The sequence below is a fragment of the Aotus nancymaae genome, unplaced genomic scaffold, assembly GCF_030222135.1.
Source record: "Aotus nancymaae isolate 86718 unplaced genomic scaffold, 86718_ANA_hifiasm-v0.15.2.pri h1tg000002l, whole genome shotgun sequence".
NCBI classification, from domain to species: Eukaryota; Metazoa; Chordata; class Mammalia; order Primates; family Aotidae; genus Aotus; species Aotus nancymaae.
In genome coordinates, this window is record NW_026988413.1 from 11,150,143 (window position 1) to 11,169,334 (window position 19,192).

Consider the following 19,192-nt stretch of genomic DNA (forward strand, 5'->3'; position numbering starts at 1 on the left):
GCGATGATAAATTAAAATGTCCCTCTTGCTTTCTAAAGAATAAGTCAATATCTAACATCATAAAATTCTCTCCCAATCCTTTTTTTTCTTTCATTCTGCACTATAATGCTTCTATTGATGTAAAATGTGCACCAGCATGTACTGAAGTGTAATTAAAGGTGGATTTCCACTCAGTTGGCATGATGATGGTTACAGCCACATTGGAAATTGAAATATAATAAAAAGTCAGTTGAATGAAGCTACCCAGGGACAACATACCATTCACTTTAATGTCTTTTACTTGGTACCATGTGGCTCTTACAGCAAGTTTGTTTGTGAATTTGGGGGAATAAAATCAGCAGAATGTGTTGTAAATATGTCCAAGGGTATCTTGTTTCTATCTATCTATTTTGATCTAGAACTCAGGTCTTTATCTACCTCGCTTTTGGGATCCACTAAACAATAGAATCTATTCCTTTCCAGCTCAATTGTAGGCTCCTAATTAAAGTGAGTGCGGTGTTCTAACAATCAGAACTTCATAGGTTCTGTTTTCCCCCTAAGAATACAGAGCCATGTTTTATCTTTTGTGTCTTAAGATGATGGATTTGAGTTTACTGGAAACTTTTAGATATCTACAAGCCCATCAAAAAATACAACAATGTAAAAATTATTTTCCAGCAACTTCTTGTGTAGAAGTATAGTGTATGTAGATTATTTGGGAATAAAGTGATTTGATTTATTGGTTTATTCAAAGTATTTATTTATTAATAAAAAATAAATATATTGTTACCTGATAGCAATAGTTTTAAGGGAAAATGCTTTTATCTATCTATCTATCTATCTATCTATCTACCAAATATTTATCTACTTATCTGTCTAGTTATTTATCCATGCTAAAAAATAGTTTTAAAATTACATGGATGGTATGAGATTTGTTCAGAATGAGTTATGAATATTTTCAAACAATGAAACATTGTAGACACAACCCCCAAATTTCTGCACCTGAATATAAAACTCTCTATTTGTATGCAAATGCAATTTTAATTCTGTTGAAGCTTGTTATTTAAGGCCAAACTTTTAAGAAATTGACTGTACATATTTCTAAGTAAGGAAACTAGAATTTTTAAATTGATACAATCTATGCTATTTAATTTCCCTTTGTAACATTTTTAAGCTTCATACTTCTCAGAAATATCACCTTATCATCAATTGTTTTATAGTATATCTTTTTTGATTTCTAATAACTATAGATGTTTATTGTAGAAAATATAGATATTAGGGAAAATATATGAAAAAATTAGTAAAATGGACTGATAACCCACCAATTGGAGATAATCATCATTAGTATTACTCATTTTATTTCATTCTGATTTAGAATGAAATAAAATTTCTATATTTATAATAATATTAGGGTCAGAGTCTACTTAAGCTTTTGTTAAAAATTTTATTCATAGTATTATATTTTATCATGTTTTTAAATTTTATTTAAGAAACAGGGACATAATAGTATGCCACACAAAAATATCTCCTTTAAAATCACCTGTCCCTTTTCAGTAGTTTGTTATCAGGTACTTTTGTTATTGTACGTATGCTGTGATAAATATCTCTAGGTGCTTCTTTATTTTCTTAGAATCAGAAAAACTTAAATTTAATGGACCAAAGGGAAGTGACATCTTTCAGGGCTTCTAATAATTATGGTTTAAACTTGATTCAAAGAATATACCTTGCTAAATAAGTCTCCAAGTATTTTGCTGTAAAATATAATAAAACAAATCCCTTAAAATGTTTGTAGTAATGTCTAAGCATTTAGTTTTTGAGTTATAAGAATTTATTTTAAGACATCTTGAAATATTAGCATAGAACTGATAATAATTTTCCAGTCAACAACTGAAACATCAAAAATTGTATTTCAAATGAGAGCTTTTTTCTCATATGATGAAAAGGATGTCTCGTGGTGCAAGTTATCACTGAATGTTGGAAAATGGCACAAATAAACTTTTTAAGAAATATTAATATGTTGGCTACATTTCCATATGTTCACAAAATTAAGAACAGAGATATTTTAATTGCTTAGGATAGACAGTGCCAGGAATGTTTCCAAACACATTTGCCCAGATTGAACTGGGAACTATTTCCCAGCATGCTCCCAGCCACACACTGAACCAAAAACTGCCACACCTCCCCTCACACACCCAACGGAACATCATGATTTACAAAGAACATTTTACAAAGAAGCAAAGTAAATAAAACAAGGCCACAAAAGATTTCCTTTGGAGATGAAAATACATACAGAGATAATCTTTGCTGAGTACATGTTTTTGAAACAGTATGGACACTGAACAGCCATTCTAAAATTGAAGCAAAACTTCCATTAACAAAACAAGGAGGTTCCAATACTTGGGTATAAGAAAATAGCTGATTTAGGACAAGACATATTCTGAATGGCTTTTTGGAAAGGCTTTGTTTATGTAAGGATAGAAGTTAATTATTTTCCAATAAGTGAAAGAGACTATTAAGATAAATCACTTTCTCCCCACTATAATAAATGCTGAATCACATCGTATTATCTTATTAATATTGGCAGACCACAACTGAGTATTGTCCTAAATATTTGTATTTTAGTGACATAAAATTGAGGCATTTTGAAATAAAATCTTACTTCAAAAAGTAGGTAGAGTTTTTTTTTCCATCAAATAGTAAAGCATATTAATGCTTCTTTTTACTATCATCATAATAGTATAATATTGGCCCTATAAGATAAACTTAGTTTTCCAACATAGAGTGATGGAGTTCATACTTTTAGGCAACTAAAACTTTTTAAAATTTCAAAACTTTAAATATGAAAAAGAATGCAGATCAGTTTCTCCAAACTGTGTTTAGGACATAAAATCATTATAGTGTGTCAGGGCATGTTTTTTTAAAGATAAAAGTAAAAGAAGAGAAAATACCACAATTATCATAGTGCCTCTAAAATAGAAAGATAAGTTTTATTTCATTAAACTTTGTGTCAGTAGATTTTGGATATGGCATAAAATATTTTCTTACTATGCTTTGATCAAAATTATTTGAAAGCCTAGTTCTAGGTCCACCTTCCCTAGGGTTTTGAATTGTAAAGTGAAAATGAAAATTATGCCCAGGATGGGCCAGGTGCAGTGGCTCACACCTGTAATCCTAGCATTTTGGGAGGCCAAGGTGGGCAGATTGCTTGAGGCCAGGAGTTCGAGACCAGCCTGGCCAATCTGGTGAAACCCGATCTCTACTAAAAATACAAAAATTAGCTGAGTGTGGTGGTGGGCGCCTATAATCCCAGCTATTCCAGAAGCTGAGGGAAGAGAATCGCTTGAACCTGGGAGACAGAGGTTGCAGTGAGCTGAGATCGCACCATTGCATTCCAGTCTGGGCAATAGAACAAGACTCCAGCTCAAAATACAGAAAACAACAACAACAACAAAAAAACAAAATTATGCCCAGAATGAACAACTATTATTCATTAGACCCTTTTTAGCACCTGATTTATTTTCTTTTACCATTTATACCTAGTTAAAAGTAATGCATAATTATCTATTCATAAATCAGTAACTGCCGTCCTAAAGAAAGTGATATAGTGGGATAAAATTGAAGCATTTTGAAATAAGGTAGGTAGGGTTTTGTTGTTTGTTTGTTTGTTTGTTTTTTTGGCTATCCATTAGAAAGAGTTGATGTCGCAACTTGAAAAATATTTTCATGGAAAGATAACCCACTCCACAAATTCAAGACTACTGAGTTTGACTGAATTTTGTAAGTCAAGTCTATTGTCAATTACTAATGAGACTCTTGGAAACAGTAATCACAACTTGGAAAGAATGATACACAGAGAGGGTGAGCAATATATTAAACATTCTTTTACTTGTAAGATGTATTTAATATTTTGAATTAATTCTCAAAGAACAACGTTGACCAAGATGAAAAAAAAAGTTTTTGATCTAACTGGGTAACCTTCATCCTGGACCATGGAACTTACTAAATAAAAACCAAGTTACCGGTGTATATTAACAGTATCTGAGAGTCTCTATATTACCTTCTGGATGCACTACTTTGTGTGTGTACAAAAGCATGTTATCAGTGGTTATGTTTCTTTTCTAGATTTTCTGCATTTTCTAAATTATTTCAACCAAAATATTAAACAAAAGGAGAAATGGACTGACGTTCTTCAGTGCTCATGCTGATGAGAGTAGAGTAGCTATGATACAGATACATTCCCCCCTGTTAAGGCAAACATTAGAATCTCGAGCTAACTATTATCTCAGTGTTGACACGTTACTAAATTATTTATAATTTAATTGAATTAGATAAAATACATTAAAAGACAGAGGAAATTATCTTCTATGGTTTCCATATGTATTTTTAGATTGAACAAATGAATATAAAATAGAATTTTTTTAAATGGTTGGATTTTCTTTTTTTTTCCAACTAATCTTTCTCAAATATGATCACTTAGTTTCCACAATGTATATAGAAAAAAATGCTTGAAGCATTAAGGTGTTTTCACTGGATTATATGAGGGTAATACTATGAAAATCTTTGGATTTCATATCATTTTCAATTAATTTGCACAGATTCTTGGCTAAATTGACAAAAAATTCTTCAGTTCATTTTTATTATCATTAAGCAAATATATTAAGGTGAATTAATTGTCATATATTGGTTTCCTTTGTTCATTCTATCTTTAATTTTCAAAATAAACACAGCTTAAATTAGGTGAGAATATCCTGGAGTACTAAAATATACCAAAATCAAAGTAAGACATGTTTATTGACCACTAGGTTTAAGATCTTATTCTTTTAAATATATTGGCTCCTGTTACATGGAAACCTACAGACAAACTGGATTTTCTCAGAGAATAGAAGGAGAGAGGCCTCCATACTATTATTTTTATATGTTTAGTCATTAGAAAATAATCATTAATCATAACAGAATGTAATGTGGGAGTTTTTCAACTGTGGCAAACATTCGCTTTTGTTTTAGTTTTATCTGTTTTTCTGGTCTCTCCAGATATTTTCTATTTGCTGTAAATCTCCCTAGGTATACTTATAAAAGAATATAGTGATAAAATATGGTTGATTTTATCAACCATAGACATCCAAGGAAAAAGCAAAACTAATAAAGAGAAATGGAGAAAGTGAATATCTAGGTATTTCCCAATAACTTTTGATTTTAATAATTTAGGCACATCTGTGACATAACAGTTCCTATGTCTTCCCTGCATCCTTTTCAGCAATAGACCATACATTCAGGCCATACACAAACATAAAGCCTATTTTACAAGAAAATGTATGCCCTATAGCAGGGGGTATTCTGTTTGTTAGTTCAAAGGGTCAGAGTATTGAACTCAACAAATATTCTAGAGTACCTCTTATAGGTACTATTCTAAATGCTAGAGACAGAAGAAGAAGGAGCATGGCCCCTGCTCTCAAGTAGCACGCAGCCTAGAGGGGAAATGAGAGGAACACAAATCACAGTGTGATTGAAACCATGTCAGGTATATGCATAGGGTGTCATGAGTGTTTCTGGCATATTCAGAAAACAGAGTCCATGGCCATCCAATTAAGCTCACTGTCATGACCTCTTTCAGTATCTGCTACTTCTGTACTAAGTGTTCAGTAAATGTTAGTTTTCTCTGCATCTCCCATTTCTAAGTAGTTCTTCACACACGCACAAACACACATGCATACACAAACACACGACTATTGCAAAGAATATCTCAAGACAAATAGATGAAAACAGTTACTACTTATCAGTCCAATATTGTGACACTTTCTTTGCTTATAACATCTCAATTTAAAATATCACCTTTCTTTGTACCATATTTATCAAAGAACATTCCAAGGTTGCTAAGTCTATTCAAATAGCAAGAATACTACCTAAGCTTCCACTTGTCATGTCACTACAAAGCCAGATTATAAATTATCCTATTTTTGGTAAGCCAGTCTTCCTTCAGTTGGTACACAAATCTTGTCATTCTACTTTGTATTCGCTTTTGTTTTCTTTTCCAAACATTAGCATAATTTTAGCAAGATCATTTTGAAGTTCTGATTCCAGTAGTGGAATATTCCTTAAAGTTGTAATTAGTATAAACTTGTTACTATAAGTAAAAGGTACTTGAATGTTCATAAAGTCAAAAGATACCAGATACAATTGTGTTTTTTTAAAAAAACATTCTTTGTGTTTAAATATAAATTATTCTCTTAAAAGAACAGCAATTTCTCTATTAAATATAAGCTAGCATTGGTAAGGAATGTATTTTGCTTTTCCAATCTCAACCAACTTTCTCCCTCACTCATACCTTGCCCTCTCAGCAACTTCCAAGTTTTCCTTACTCAGTCAGCACATAGTACAACTAAGAAAGTGTCTTGAAGATCTGAATTACAACCTAATCCTCAGCATGTAACACCAGCAAAACAAAACAAAACATTAGCTTTGGAAATTGCAATAGCAGTTTCAGGAACAAATGTCAAATAGGTTTCACTGACCTGAGGAAATGTCTATTTGGCTCATCTTGGTCTGTGTGATGTTGATGTGAACACCCACTTTGCTTTCAGTGAGGTCAATCTCCACATTGCCCAAATTATCTGCAAAGTGACTGAAGACCAGGAGACCATTGGGGTTCCACGTCCTAAACTGGAAACTGACTGAGAACAGGTCCTGGTTAAGCCGTCCGGGCACCTCCAGGTAACTTGTAGCATTGAAAAAGACAGGCACCGTATAGGGTTCCACACAAGAGAAGCTCAAATTTCCCTATAAAATAGAAAGGCATGCTTTGAGGAAGACACAGAATAAAATAAATGTCCACGTAAGACCACTGATGAAGGCAGAGTTCTACAAGTTTTGAAGCAGAGCCTGAGCCTGAGCTAAACTCACACCCAGCTGCAGGGCATGGATTCAGTGGAAGCACCACCATGAATCTACTTGGAGTGTAAGGCCTAACATTGAACAGCAGTGGCTGTCTTAACTATAACAAGCAGCCTCCACCACGGGACTGACAGCCCTGATGAGATAAGCTGACCACGAGTTGTAAAGTGTGTATGTGTGTTGTGGGCATGAGTGTGGATCACTAGACTTTCTGAAGACAGCTAAGTTGCTGCTGGCCGAACATAAGTCAGGGAGAGAGAGGCTCTGCCCTATTCTGAGTGGTCAATGCTAACATAATTAACATATTACTCTGGTCTCAATACGGACTATGATCATATGTTTGCTATTTATGAAACTGATATTTTAGGAAAAATATTCTTGGATTTTTATCTATACACCTTATATATATTTTATTTATATACCTTATATATGCATAGATAGATAAATATTGTTTTTAGTGTTAATGTAATTGTGGTTATTGCAGATTATTCTATTACCCAACTCAAAATCCCATTTATCATGAAATGTGCTTATATCACAATGCATTCATTCCTGTGGAACTAGGGGTATAAATGGGCAAAATGGAAACAAAACTTCTAATAATTCAGACTTGCCCTTCCCCTTCCATACTCCTCCTTCTTGATATAAGCAAAAAAATGCACATTGATTTATCATTCAGATACACTAAATTTTATATTTTAGTGCCTAACTTCTCTTTACAGATCTAAAAATCTGTATTTGCTTCTAACTTCTTTTATCCTATCATAATATTTTAAGGAATGTAATTGGATAATATTTCATTGGGTCTATCTCTCTATCTTTATCTTTCTTTTTCTCTATATATTTTTAACAATGCCACATATATATACCAGATACTGATTTCTTCCATTTTAGCACATTAACCATTAAATCTAAGGCAGGCTGTCTCTCTGAATTAATATTCAAACTAAATTTGCTCTGTACCTTCACAGATGATTATTTTTAAATGTTCGCTTTTACTGATGAAAAGAACTGCCTATGTATAATAACTGAGATTTTATAAGTGACCACATACCATTGTTGAGGGGATTGTCTCCCTATCGAAATTAAAGATCCTTCCAGAGTAATGGTGCTGACTCTGGAGTCAGTGCATAATGAGGGAATGAGTGTGTGGGGGAAGAGGAGGTAGAATGAGTGTGGAGTCAATTTCACTGAAATATCAGTACCCAATATGTTTGAAAGTAAATTTCTTATATAAACACTATTCTTTGTAGGGCTGCTTGCAAAATGTCCTTCTGTCTCTAACCCACCTAAGATTTTCCATATGTATGTACATTTTGATTCAAAAGTTTATCCTATGTTTTCTCATTGCAATTATTTGTTAAAATAAAATATAATTATAGATCATAATCAAACTCACATATTGTGAATCCATGATCTTTTTCATTTTTTTTAGTTTTTGGAGGGACGGAGTCTGAGTCTGTTGCCCAGGCTGAAGTACAGTGGTTCAATCACAGTTCACTGCAGCCTCAAACTTTTGGGCTGAAATGATCCTCCTACCTCAGCCTCTTGAGTAGCTGGGACTACATGTATGCACTACCACACACAGCTAATTTTTTAATTCAGTTTAATTTATTTTATTTTAATTTTAATTAATTTGTAGCGACGGGGTCTCACTATGTTGCCAGGCTGGTCTCAAATTCCTGGACTCAAGTAACCCTCCTGCTTTGGCCTCCCAAAGTGTTGGGATAACAGAAGCAGGCCGCCATGCCCAGCTGTAAATCTATAATTTACAATTCTTACTCATAAAATAAAATAAAATTATTTTTCTCATAAAAGCTATTTTTCTCATAAAATAATTATTTTTCCATGTAAATCTCAATGTTTTCACCTACAAAATGTTTGCATCTTCCTTGCAGTATTGTTCTTAGAGTATCATAAATTTAAAATATAACATGCCTAGCACAGGACATGTCTATAAATGGAGCTATTATATTTCCATATAGTCAATATACTTTATGAGAAAATTTAATCAAAGTTCAACTTTTGCTTATTAGTATAAAGTTATGATTACTTTAAGAAAAATATTTATTAATCATTTGCATTAAGTTATTTTAAAGTTTCTCATATCCAACCTAAATTCTTTATTCATTCAGGGATATCCAGTTTTTGAGTCATTTTATGAAACCCTAGGCTCGAAATTGAGGCAATGAGACCATAAGAGCCTTTTTAGAGCACAGTGCAAACACTCATGACATTATTCTACTTCTAGTGCATAATATCTTCTTATTATATGGGTCTCTGGAATTCTAGGCTCTCTCAAATAACATCTCTGGGCTAAAGTAGCTCCTGGTCTTGCAGAGCCATAGGGAACCCTCATACTAAAATTTTAAACAAAATATCTTTTAGGGATGTTGAGTAGTGTTGTGAGAAGGCAGGTATGCTGCGGTTTTCTTTGATTTTTGCTCTCCTCCCAAAATCTAATGAAACCTGCCACCAAGTCACATAGAGGCAGAAGAAAATCACTGTGAACTTCTGCAGCACAGCTTCTGCTATGCAGTGGAAATCAAGCTGTATTTAATTGCATGATATTTAGTCTGGTTACAGATTTGTTAAAAAGGATATTTATTTATATATTCAAAAGAATCATCTTTGGAAGCGCAGGAGTAAATATAATAAAGTCCCTGATTTAAAAATGTTAAAAATATTAAATTAAACCATAAACAAGAAACTTAGAGCATATATGATGAGATATTTGAAAACATGATGCGGCCAGTTTAAGGGGCTGCAGAACTGCCGGGGTGAAGCATGTGCTGAAGTGTATTCGTTCTCCTGCCATGAGTAATCCAGAAATACTGAGTCTAACATTCTGTGCTCCATGGAAATGAAACTTATCACCTATTTCAGGCTATTCCCATTATCTATTCTCAAAGAATACTAAATACCTATGCTATTTCTGATAACTCTGAAGTTTGTTTTACGTCATTGCGCCCAAATATAAATAAGATGAAAAACGTCATGATTTTGTTGCTGTTCAATACTCCAAAAAACAAAAGAGTTACTTGATTTTTTACAGACCAATCTTTCGAGGGTGAAAATTCTTACCACATTTGAGGGCTCTAATTTCTTCCTTCTGGCAAGATCAGTAATGTTGATGCCATTGTAGTTGATGCTTTCCATGCAGCCTTTGAAATTCTTTCTGCTGCTGGAACTGGGCTTGCCGGAGAAAGGGATGCCTCCAAAGGTTATCTTTGAGGAAGAGAAATTAAATGTAAACATCCACATTGTATTGTAATAAACTAGACAAAACCATGACTACAGCCAAGGTCAAGTACCTTTACTGCAATCAAAATACACAAATATTATAGTATTCTGCCTCCCAAACCTATGGCATATTAAATTATGTTGTTGTTGAAGTCCCTAATGGAGTAATTTATTCTGATAATTAGATTTTAACTTGAACAAAAAAAAAAAAGCAATGATCCTTTGCAATTTTACTACCCCAAAGGCATTTTATAAATTTTCTTGAGAATATTTTAAAAGATTTTTATTCAGAAACTTCTTTTATCAAATAATATTAGAAATATATTTTTATGCTTATCATTCAAAGACATACTATCAATAAATGCCTCCAGTAAGCATAAGATAATCAGTACTAATTTAATAAGTTGATAAAACTACAGCCCAAAGCAAGGGATGTCGTATTTACTCTATGCAGACTTGCAGTCGAATGACGATTATTGTCAAAAATTCATTAGATTTATTTTGGATGTAGAAAATAGTTCAAAATATATCATTACAATATTGATTAGGGACCACTTAGGATTTGGGAGCTCTAAGTTGAGCAGTGTAGACTTAAAGATGTTACAGATCTTTCAAATTCTAAGAAATAAGAAGACACTACTTATTGTGTTCCTCTGGCTGCTTGTGCCTATTGAAATAAAGTATCTATTTATTTTATGTTTTTGGTCAATATCTATAGCACTAAATCTATATAATACAAAATTGCATTTAGTATTTGCTTGGTCAAGGATATTTACTATGAATAGTAAATTAGTAAGTGAAGCCCACTGCTAATTATAATTATAATATCAAGATATATACTACTTGTAATATATATCTTTTAAATTATCATACAATATTACCATTAATTTTTTTTTTACTATTAACTTCATTAAAATGTCAAAAAATATTCTGTGGTCTAACCACTTTATTTTCAATGAGAATATATAACTATAAAGAATCAATGACAATATAATATCCAATTATTAGTGAAATTAGGGATTGGGGTTATAACTCACTACATTGTTAGATCTGTTCACTTGAGCCTAGGATACTTTCCGAGAGCATGTTTGATGAGGTGAAATGAAAGCAATGGTGAAGATATTTTCAAAAGTCAGGACTTGTTATTTGAAACATGAGTCAAAGATTTTGTGTTCTGAAAGGTCCATGAACAAATTATGTTCCATTATTTAGTGTTATGGCATCTTAGATGCTTTATTAGTTTTAGGGGAAAAACACAAATTATGATTTATGAGGTGACAGTAAAAAAACACCTCATTTAAAATAAAATTAATTATTATTAATAATGGTTAGCTGAATATGTGTTATTGGCCACAGAGTTCATAGTGAAAAGAAGGAAGTTAAAAGAAAAATTGAGAGAATATATATCCCAAAGAATTAGGAAACTACAAAGAAGAAACAGAGTAATCTAAAGTAGAATTATTGAGAAAATGTTTTCAAGTTGCACTGAAATGAACATATTAGGTACTACCGAAGTGTACATAGTCCCAAAGGCAATCATTTTTGATACTAAAATGGAGTACTACGTTTCCTGTTTGCAATCTCTTTGATCAATTTTTCCCCAACTGACAGTAATAATATCTTCAGTGTTTAATATTATTAAACATTGAGTTTGATATTATTAAACACATATTCCTCTGTGTGCATATTTCTTTAATTTGAACTTTTCACTTTCTGCAGGGGGATTCAAATTATCCTTATAGTTTCTCTGCTTTCAGCAACTCTAGGCACCCATCCTACCTCAACAAGATGTTCTGGAAAAGCAATACAGTCTCAAGTTAACAGATGCTAACAACTTAGTGAGTTCTAAACCCAATTCCTAAGGTAACTAATGGTAGGATATTAGGCTGTCATTTATTCTTTCTAGTTATATATTCTCACTGGTAAAATGAAGTGGTTGGACCACAGCATATATTCTGACCTTCTAATGAAGCTGATAGTAACAAATATTGTTGCAGTTGTCAGATTAATATTCAGTTGTTCCTGTGGCTCATATGATACATTTATTAATGATCTTGCCATCCAATAATCTTGCCTCTAAAGAAATAATTGCATTAATGATTTTGTTAGCTTTCAAGTGTTCACAAAGTGTGGCAGGGACTATTGGATACCTCTAAGTATCTTTTCTTCCTACTCTCATTAGGGAAAAAATAATGCTTTTCAGCTGGTCACATTGCTCCCCAATCAATATAATAAATTATCAACCTTTTTGAAGCTAGTTTTGGTCTCATGATATTTAAGTAGAAGGGCTGTATGTGATTCTAAGAACTGTCATTGAGGGGGAGGGCACAGTCTGGTTTACTCTCTCTTTCTTATTGCTAGCTGGAGTGCAAAGTGAAATGTTAGCAGCCATCTTGGAGTGATTTGCAACAGGGATAGAGGAAGAGCAAGATTAAATAGGACTGTGATCTTGAAGATCATGGAGCAGCCATTTGAACCTAGGGCCACGTGCCTCCAAACTTCTTTTATGTAAAGGAGAATATACGTGCATCCATTAAAGGCAACCTATGTAATCTTAACTCATGTATATATACATATATATATATATTTTTTTTTCTGTTATTTCCTATTGCCTCCTTACATAACCCTATGCAAAGTATGTGATTAGACTCGTTTCATAAAACGGGAATATGAATTGTTCACTATCACACAACCATTAAAGGGCAGAAACAGATTCAAACTTGGGCTTCTCCTCCTGTGATTGATTTTCTTCCTCGCCAGTCTGTTGTTCTGTGATAGTCAACAGAGAGTCATTCCTTTACTTCCCTAGCAGAGCTGTATTGCAAGAGATAACACCATAATATCCACAGTGGGTGTGCTCTGAAGAACAGAGAGAATCTAGGCCAAACACCATTTTGCTGCTCTGCCCTTTGGTTTTTATTGGCTATGCTGAGGAAAAATGAAGCGAAGTGCATGTATATATCACCACACTGGTCTCCAGTCACTCTGTAGCTAGCAGCCTGACTGCAGGTAGCGATGGGCCAATTTGCAGTGTATGCAGCTACTAGAGGAGGGGATGAGATAAACTCTTACGACTAGGTCACGAAAAATGTCCACATAGAGTTACGTCAAAGGAGTCAACTTGCATTCTATCACTTCTTTCATAATGTTCATCTCTAGGAATTGTGGTAAGTATAACACCAGCAGTACTGTGCTGAATCCCACGCATACTGGCTTACAAGAACCGATTGTTAAGCAGAGCTATGTTAAAAATCCCATTACAGAAGCGATACATTAAACAAATCACATGAAACACAAAATTAATAACTATTCAGAACTTTTCTCTACACTTTACTTTCATATATGTTCTTGGGGTCATTTACATTTATTGCAACTATATGATGGAAATACCCATATGATTGTGTGCTATTAGGCATCTCTTCCCAACTCCCTGCTCAGTTCCATATATGGTAGCATGAAATCAACCATGGTGGGAAATTCGCACCATGAAAATTAATAAATGCTCTATATCAGGGCATTCCTCTGACCATTCCTTTCTGGAGAAAGCTGGTTGTCAAGCATTTACCAGCATATCCCCACTCTTGGGGCCTCAATGCCTTTGACCTTAGTGTACCCTGGAAGAACTAAGGCAGTATAACCTCGGGGAAGCAGGACGTTGCGTCTCCAGGTTCTGTGAAGATAACAAGACCAGCTTTCTGTTCCTTTAGGCCAAAGACTTTAAATGGTTCAGTAATAAACATTATATAATTTGTATTATTTAAGGTTTGAAGCTAATTTTCATGCAGTCTATGAGGTTTGAGTGTAGTTAGTGTGTGGATATATCAAGCAGATAAGTACAATAAAACTAGAGACTGACTCTAATATAGTTCCTGACGTTTCAATATTTATTTATTTGAGACACAGTTTTGCTCTTGCTGCCCAGGCTCAAGTGCAATGGTGTGATCTCGGCTCACTGAAACCTCTGCCTTCTGGGTTCAAGTGATTTTCCTGCCTCAGCCTCCAAAGTAGCTGACATTATAGGAGCCCACAACCATACCCAGATAATTTTTGTATGTTTAGTAGAGACAGGGTTTTGCCCTGTTGGCCAGGGTGGTCTCAAACTCCTGACCAGGTGATCCACCTACCTCAGCCTCCCAAAGTGCTGGGATTACAGGGATTACAGGCATGAGTCACCATGCCCCGCCCAGTCCCTGAGGTTTTTTTTTTTTTTAAATAAATAAGCAAAGGAGTCCCTTTCCATTAAGACAAAAGTATAGAAATATAAAGGTAGGCATAGCCACTTTTTCATGCCAATAATCTCAGTCCCTAAGAAGACAATAATCTGGCAGTAGCCAGAAATGTTGTCTATCCTGATTCTTTGTCAATTAATTTAAATTTCTTCCCAGTGTTTCTCTCTAATAAATAAGTCCCAGGTATTTTAGTCTACACCTGCAGCTCTCAAACATGGCAGTGCGTGTAGATGGGCTTCAAAGTGTCCATGAAACTGCTGACCCAATATAGAAAGTGTTGTGTGTGCATGAATATTCACAGACTTCATCACACATTCAACAGAGTTTATGACCCCAAATCTTTAATTCGTTTTTTGGAAAATTAGAATTATATTTCCTCATTCCAAATGTTCCAGAATTTTCACCTCTTGTATGGTACTTCAAAGTTTATTAATGAAGGCTGAATAATTCATCTTTAAGATCTCTCATACATTGGGAGATCAGTCATATGAACCAAGACACATACTAATTTAGAGAAGATAGAAAATTCTGGGATTTTCACCTACATTTCCTTCTAGCAATCAGTTTGCTTTTAAGAGATTTTCTTTGGGGGGAAAGACAAAATATTTTCCAATAACCTTAAATTCATTTAATGTTAATAAATTCTCCATCGCTGTTTATATAGCATATTCTACGGCAAATTTTTTATTTAGGAATATATATAGTATATTCATATTGCAAAGAAATAGAAACTATTTAAACACAAAGAAAATAGAAAACTCAGCTACTAATCCTGTCTTTTCTATTTATTTTATGATGAGCATATTCCATATTCTTATATAATTATACATAAATATACATAACACACATACACACACACACACACACACACACACACACACACACATATGAATACACCTCCAATTTCAAAACTGGGTGCCAAGGAACATGAAGGTGCTGCAGAAAACTAAGAGGAGCGCCATAATATGTTCAATATTTTTAAAGAAAACACAACAATGGTCTTCAAAGTGTCATTTGGACACTGTGTGAAACACTAGCTTAAGGTAGTTTACTGTTGCTGTGTTAGATAATGTGACATTCCTTTTAACGATGTGCTGTCTTTATGAATTTGAGATTTGGTCATTACTCTGATTAAAACAGAGTATCACGTAGAGTAAACATGGAACAGAAAATTAGGATGCCAGTGGCAAATCTGATTCCCATTTGTGACAAACGTACAGTGCAATAACACTCATCCCATTAGTAATAATTGCTGCTGTTTGAGAATGAAATAAAAACGTACTTTCATTCTTATTTTGTTTATTTCTCCAAACAGCTACCAGAGTTTTAGGATGTCAATTTTTAAGTTGTTTGGACCTAACGGCCCAGGACTGCTGTAGAGAAAGTTCGAAGGCACTAAGGGATCCATGAACTAAGACAGTTTGGAAACTTCTGGCTAAGTAATTGCATTGCATTGCTTAAGCACTCTGCTGCTTTTGGATGTCTAGTGTTATCCTCTTCCCCTGGGACGTATAATACTGCGACGCACATCTTAAAGAGCTCACCTACACATATGATTCACAGTTTTAATGGATATTTTAAGGTTGAATTGCTCTACAAATACTTTATTTAAAAATATGATATAACTATTCTTAAGCTACGAGAATAGATTTTTTTATTTGTATAAACATGATCATTGATTACTATTAATCTCTAATTATTGGGAAGGTAAAATATGTCTTTTTGTTCATGAATAATCTCTTTAAAATATTCTGTATTTTACTTTATTGCATTTGTGATATTGACATCTGGGAAAATAGAACTTGTCAAAAGACCCATCCACGGCCAGGAGTTTCTGAATGACTTAGTAGAAACCAGAAACTAGGATTTCACCCTCTGTATATAATGCACTGCACACTCTCAAGGAGAATTGGTGACATGATTAACTACTAATGAAAGGATTACAAATTAAATTTATTCTGAATTTATTAAATGGCCTGGATAGCATGGTCCTTCTCTTCCAATTAATACTTTGGTACTAAGATTTTTACAATATTTCGAGTACTCATGATTGTAAATTTAGAAATAAAATGATACAAATGTATTAGGTTTTTAAAATTGTCAGTTTCTTTTTGTTTAGAGAAGAAAATAAAAATGGTATAAGTAGTAATAGAATTAACAATAATACAATACAGTAAGAGAGTGACGCAGTTGCTCGACATTTTATCACAATTTACATGTCATCATGCGTACCTCGTAGTCCAAGTCCAGGTAGTCAAACTCTCCGTTGGTGCGGAAGTGCTGCATGCTCCTGTCCAGAGTGAGGTTAATGCTCCGCCCCTGGCGCTCGATGACCACAGAGTGCCAGTGGTGGTCATCCAGCAAACTTCCCGTCATCACTGATGTGTGGCCATATATGGGGCCAAGCTGGTTGCTCCCTGGGTACACAGGAGTGAAGAAGAAGCAATGTAATGATGCTATGGCCAACTCTGCGAAGCACAGGCTCTTTCATTTACAGCATCTAGAGGCTGACATTCCATCAAAGCTCTATCCATTCGAGTTAACCTGAGGTATCAGTAAGTCACTACACTTAAGATTACTTTACGTTCAAAGTACATACAAGTTATTGAAGATGGAAAAAAATGTTGCTCTTTTAAAAAGGGGGAAAATGAGTGTTTTATGTCTGTGCAAAGAATTCTGCTAAATTTTGGTAGGTCTCTTATAAAGTCAGTGTCACATGGGCTTTCACATCATCCTGCTTGGTTCTGAGGCTGGCTCCACTGTTAGTTTGGAATCCAGGGGAAGTTGAGTATGCTTGGTCTCCATTTGCTCATATATACAATAGAGAAGATAACGGTGCCTGCTTCATAAGGTTGCTTGAGGGTTAAATGAGGTAGTATAGGCAAATAATTTAATATATTTTCTGGCATATAGTGAAAATAACTGCTACTGTTAATCTTTTATTACTGTTACAATTATTGATTAAGACCACATAGCATGACCATTTTTAATTTTCGTTGATTCCAAAAGCCCTTGTTGTAAAGAGAACACTATGTAATTGTTAATGGCATAAAAAATTTACTTGTTATCTTTTAATTAAAATGATAACATTCAGAATTATATATGTAGCATTTAGTTTTGAAATAAGATTTCTATAGCAACAAAACTATAAATAAAAGCAAAATATTGTTCAAATCCAACATGTTTATTAAGGTGATCTCTGAATGAAGTTTATATATTTTGTTTCATCTATGTTGTCTAATCAAGTAATGCTTTTTTATGGTCAGGCAAAATTAATCACTACAAAAATATAATAGGGTTTCAGAATAAATAGCATAATGGAAATGAGAGATGAACAATTATCTGTCACATTAAACTCTTTTTCCTTCTTTCTATTTTTCTTTCTTTCTTTTCTTCCTTTCTTCCTTTTCTTTTCCTTTCTTCCTTTCTCTTTCCTTTCTCTCCCTGCCTTCCTGCCTTTCTGCCTTCTTGCCTCCTTCTCTCCCTCCTTCCTTTCTTCCTTTCTTTTCTTTGTATGCTAATACCCCCGTATCTTACATTTTCAATTATCTTCCTAGAACATCTTTTCTTCACTTATGGTGATGAAATCAAATGTTGATGTGTGATGGCGAGTCAGTATGTATGTATAAAATGAGACAGGGAAAAGGAAGGAACAAGAGGCAGAAGAGGAAGAGAAAGAAAGAAAATTAGGAACTATCTAAGTAAAAAGGTCACACTGAGTTTTATTACTTTAAATATTTACACTAGAAGACCGAGCAACAGGCAGATATGTCTGATATTTAGGGAACCGTATTAAAGAATGGCAGTAGATATTTGAGTGGACATATTTCTCTGGCTGTCATAAATTCCAGTCAGTCAGTAAAACTCCATCAGTAAACTGCTTTCCAGTGTAAAGCTAATAAACTTTTCTTGGTAAGGTCACATAGTCAGCTATTTCTTTGAAAACAGTAATGTCACACCTCTATAAGCCACAGTTGATTTTCAAAGGTTACTCTACATGTTTCATTTGGGATAAAAAAAGAAAAGTTTGAAAAAATCAACACCTTTAGATATAATTCAACTGCAGAGTGTATGTGGTGTCCACATGTGCATGTGTGCAAATTTTATGGAAGTACATATATTTTGTTTCTGATTACTCTCCCCGGCTCTTCCTTCTTTCCCTCTATTAAGTCTTGTTTTAAAAATAATTTCAGGCTATTTTCCCCCAGGTGGCACAATGAATACATGTTCATTATTACAAGTAGAGAATATAATGAAGAAACAACAAATGAAATGTAATGTAAAAGTATTTCCACCCCTAATAATAATTTGGTCTATTTTCTTCCAGATGTTGTTGACAAACAGTCAGGCACCACATAATGACATTTCTTTCAAGGATGGACTTCATATATAATGGCGGTAACATCAAATTTAACACTGTATTTTCACTGTATCTTTTTATGTTTTGATATGCAAATGCTTACCTTTTTTCACAGGTGACAAAAGTATTCAGTACAGTAACATGCTATACATATTTGTACACTAGGAGCAATAGACTCTACCATGTAGCCTAGGTGTGTAGTAGGCTACACAATTTGGGTTTGTCCCTGTATACTCTATTGTGTTTACCTAGTGTTGAAACTAACAAAGAATTTCTCAGAAGGCATCCCCATTTAAAAGTGACACAAGACTACATAGACCAATTAGATTTATAGATTTTATATCCTACAGGTTTTATTTAATATTATAGAACATCTCTCCATACAATTGAAAGATAGCATGGACATTTTAAGTGCTATCAACATATTTCTATGGTTTAACTTTTTTCCCAATTTTTGACATTGTAATTAATGTTGTAAATTATATATTTGGAC

The 19,192-nt window shown here is 33.7% G+C and overlaps 1 protein-coding gene across 1 annotated transcript in view; it reads right to left on the bottom strand.

Annotated features, from left to right (window-relative positions):
• Positions 1-19,192, bottom strand: part of CNTNAP2 (contactin associated protein 2) — a 1,621,124-nt gene that overhangs the window by 1,277,756 nt on the left and 324,176 nt on the right. Inside the window, exons 5-7 of the mRNA XM_064372470.1 lie at positions 16,572-16,756; positions 9,952-10,095; positions 6,489-6,753 (exon numbers count right to left, since the gene is read on the bottom strand). Of these exons, the coding sequence (XP_064228540.1) occupies positions 6,489-6,753; positions 9,952-10,095; positions 16,572-16,756 (594 nt within the window). The remainder of the gene's footprint in view (positions 1-6,488; positions 6,754-9,951; positions 10,096-16,571; positions 16,757-19,192) is intronic.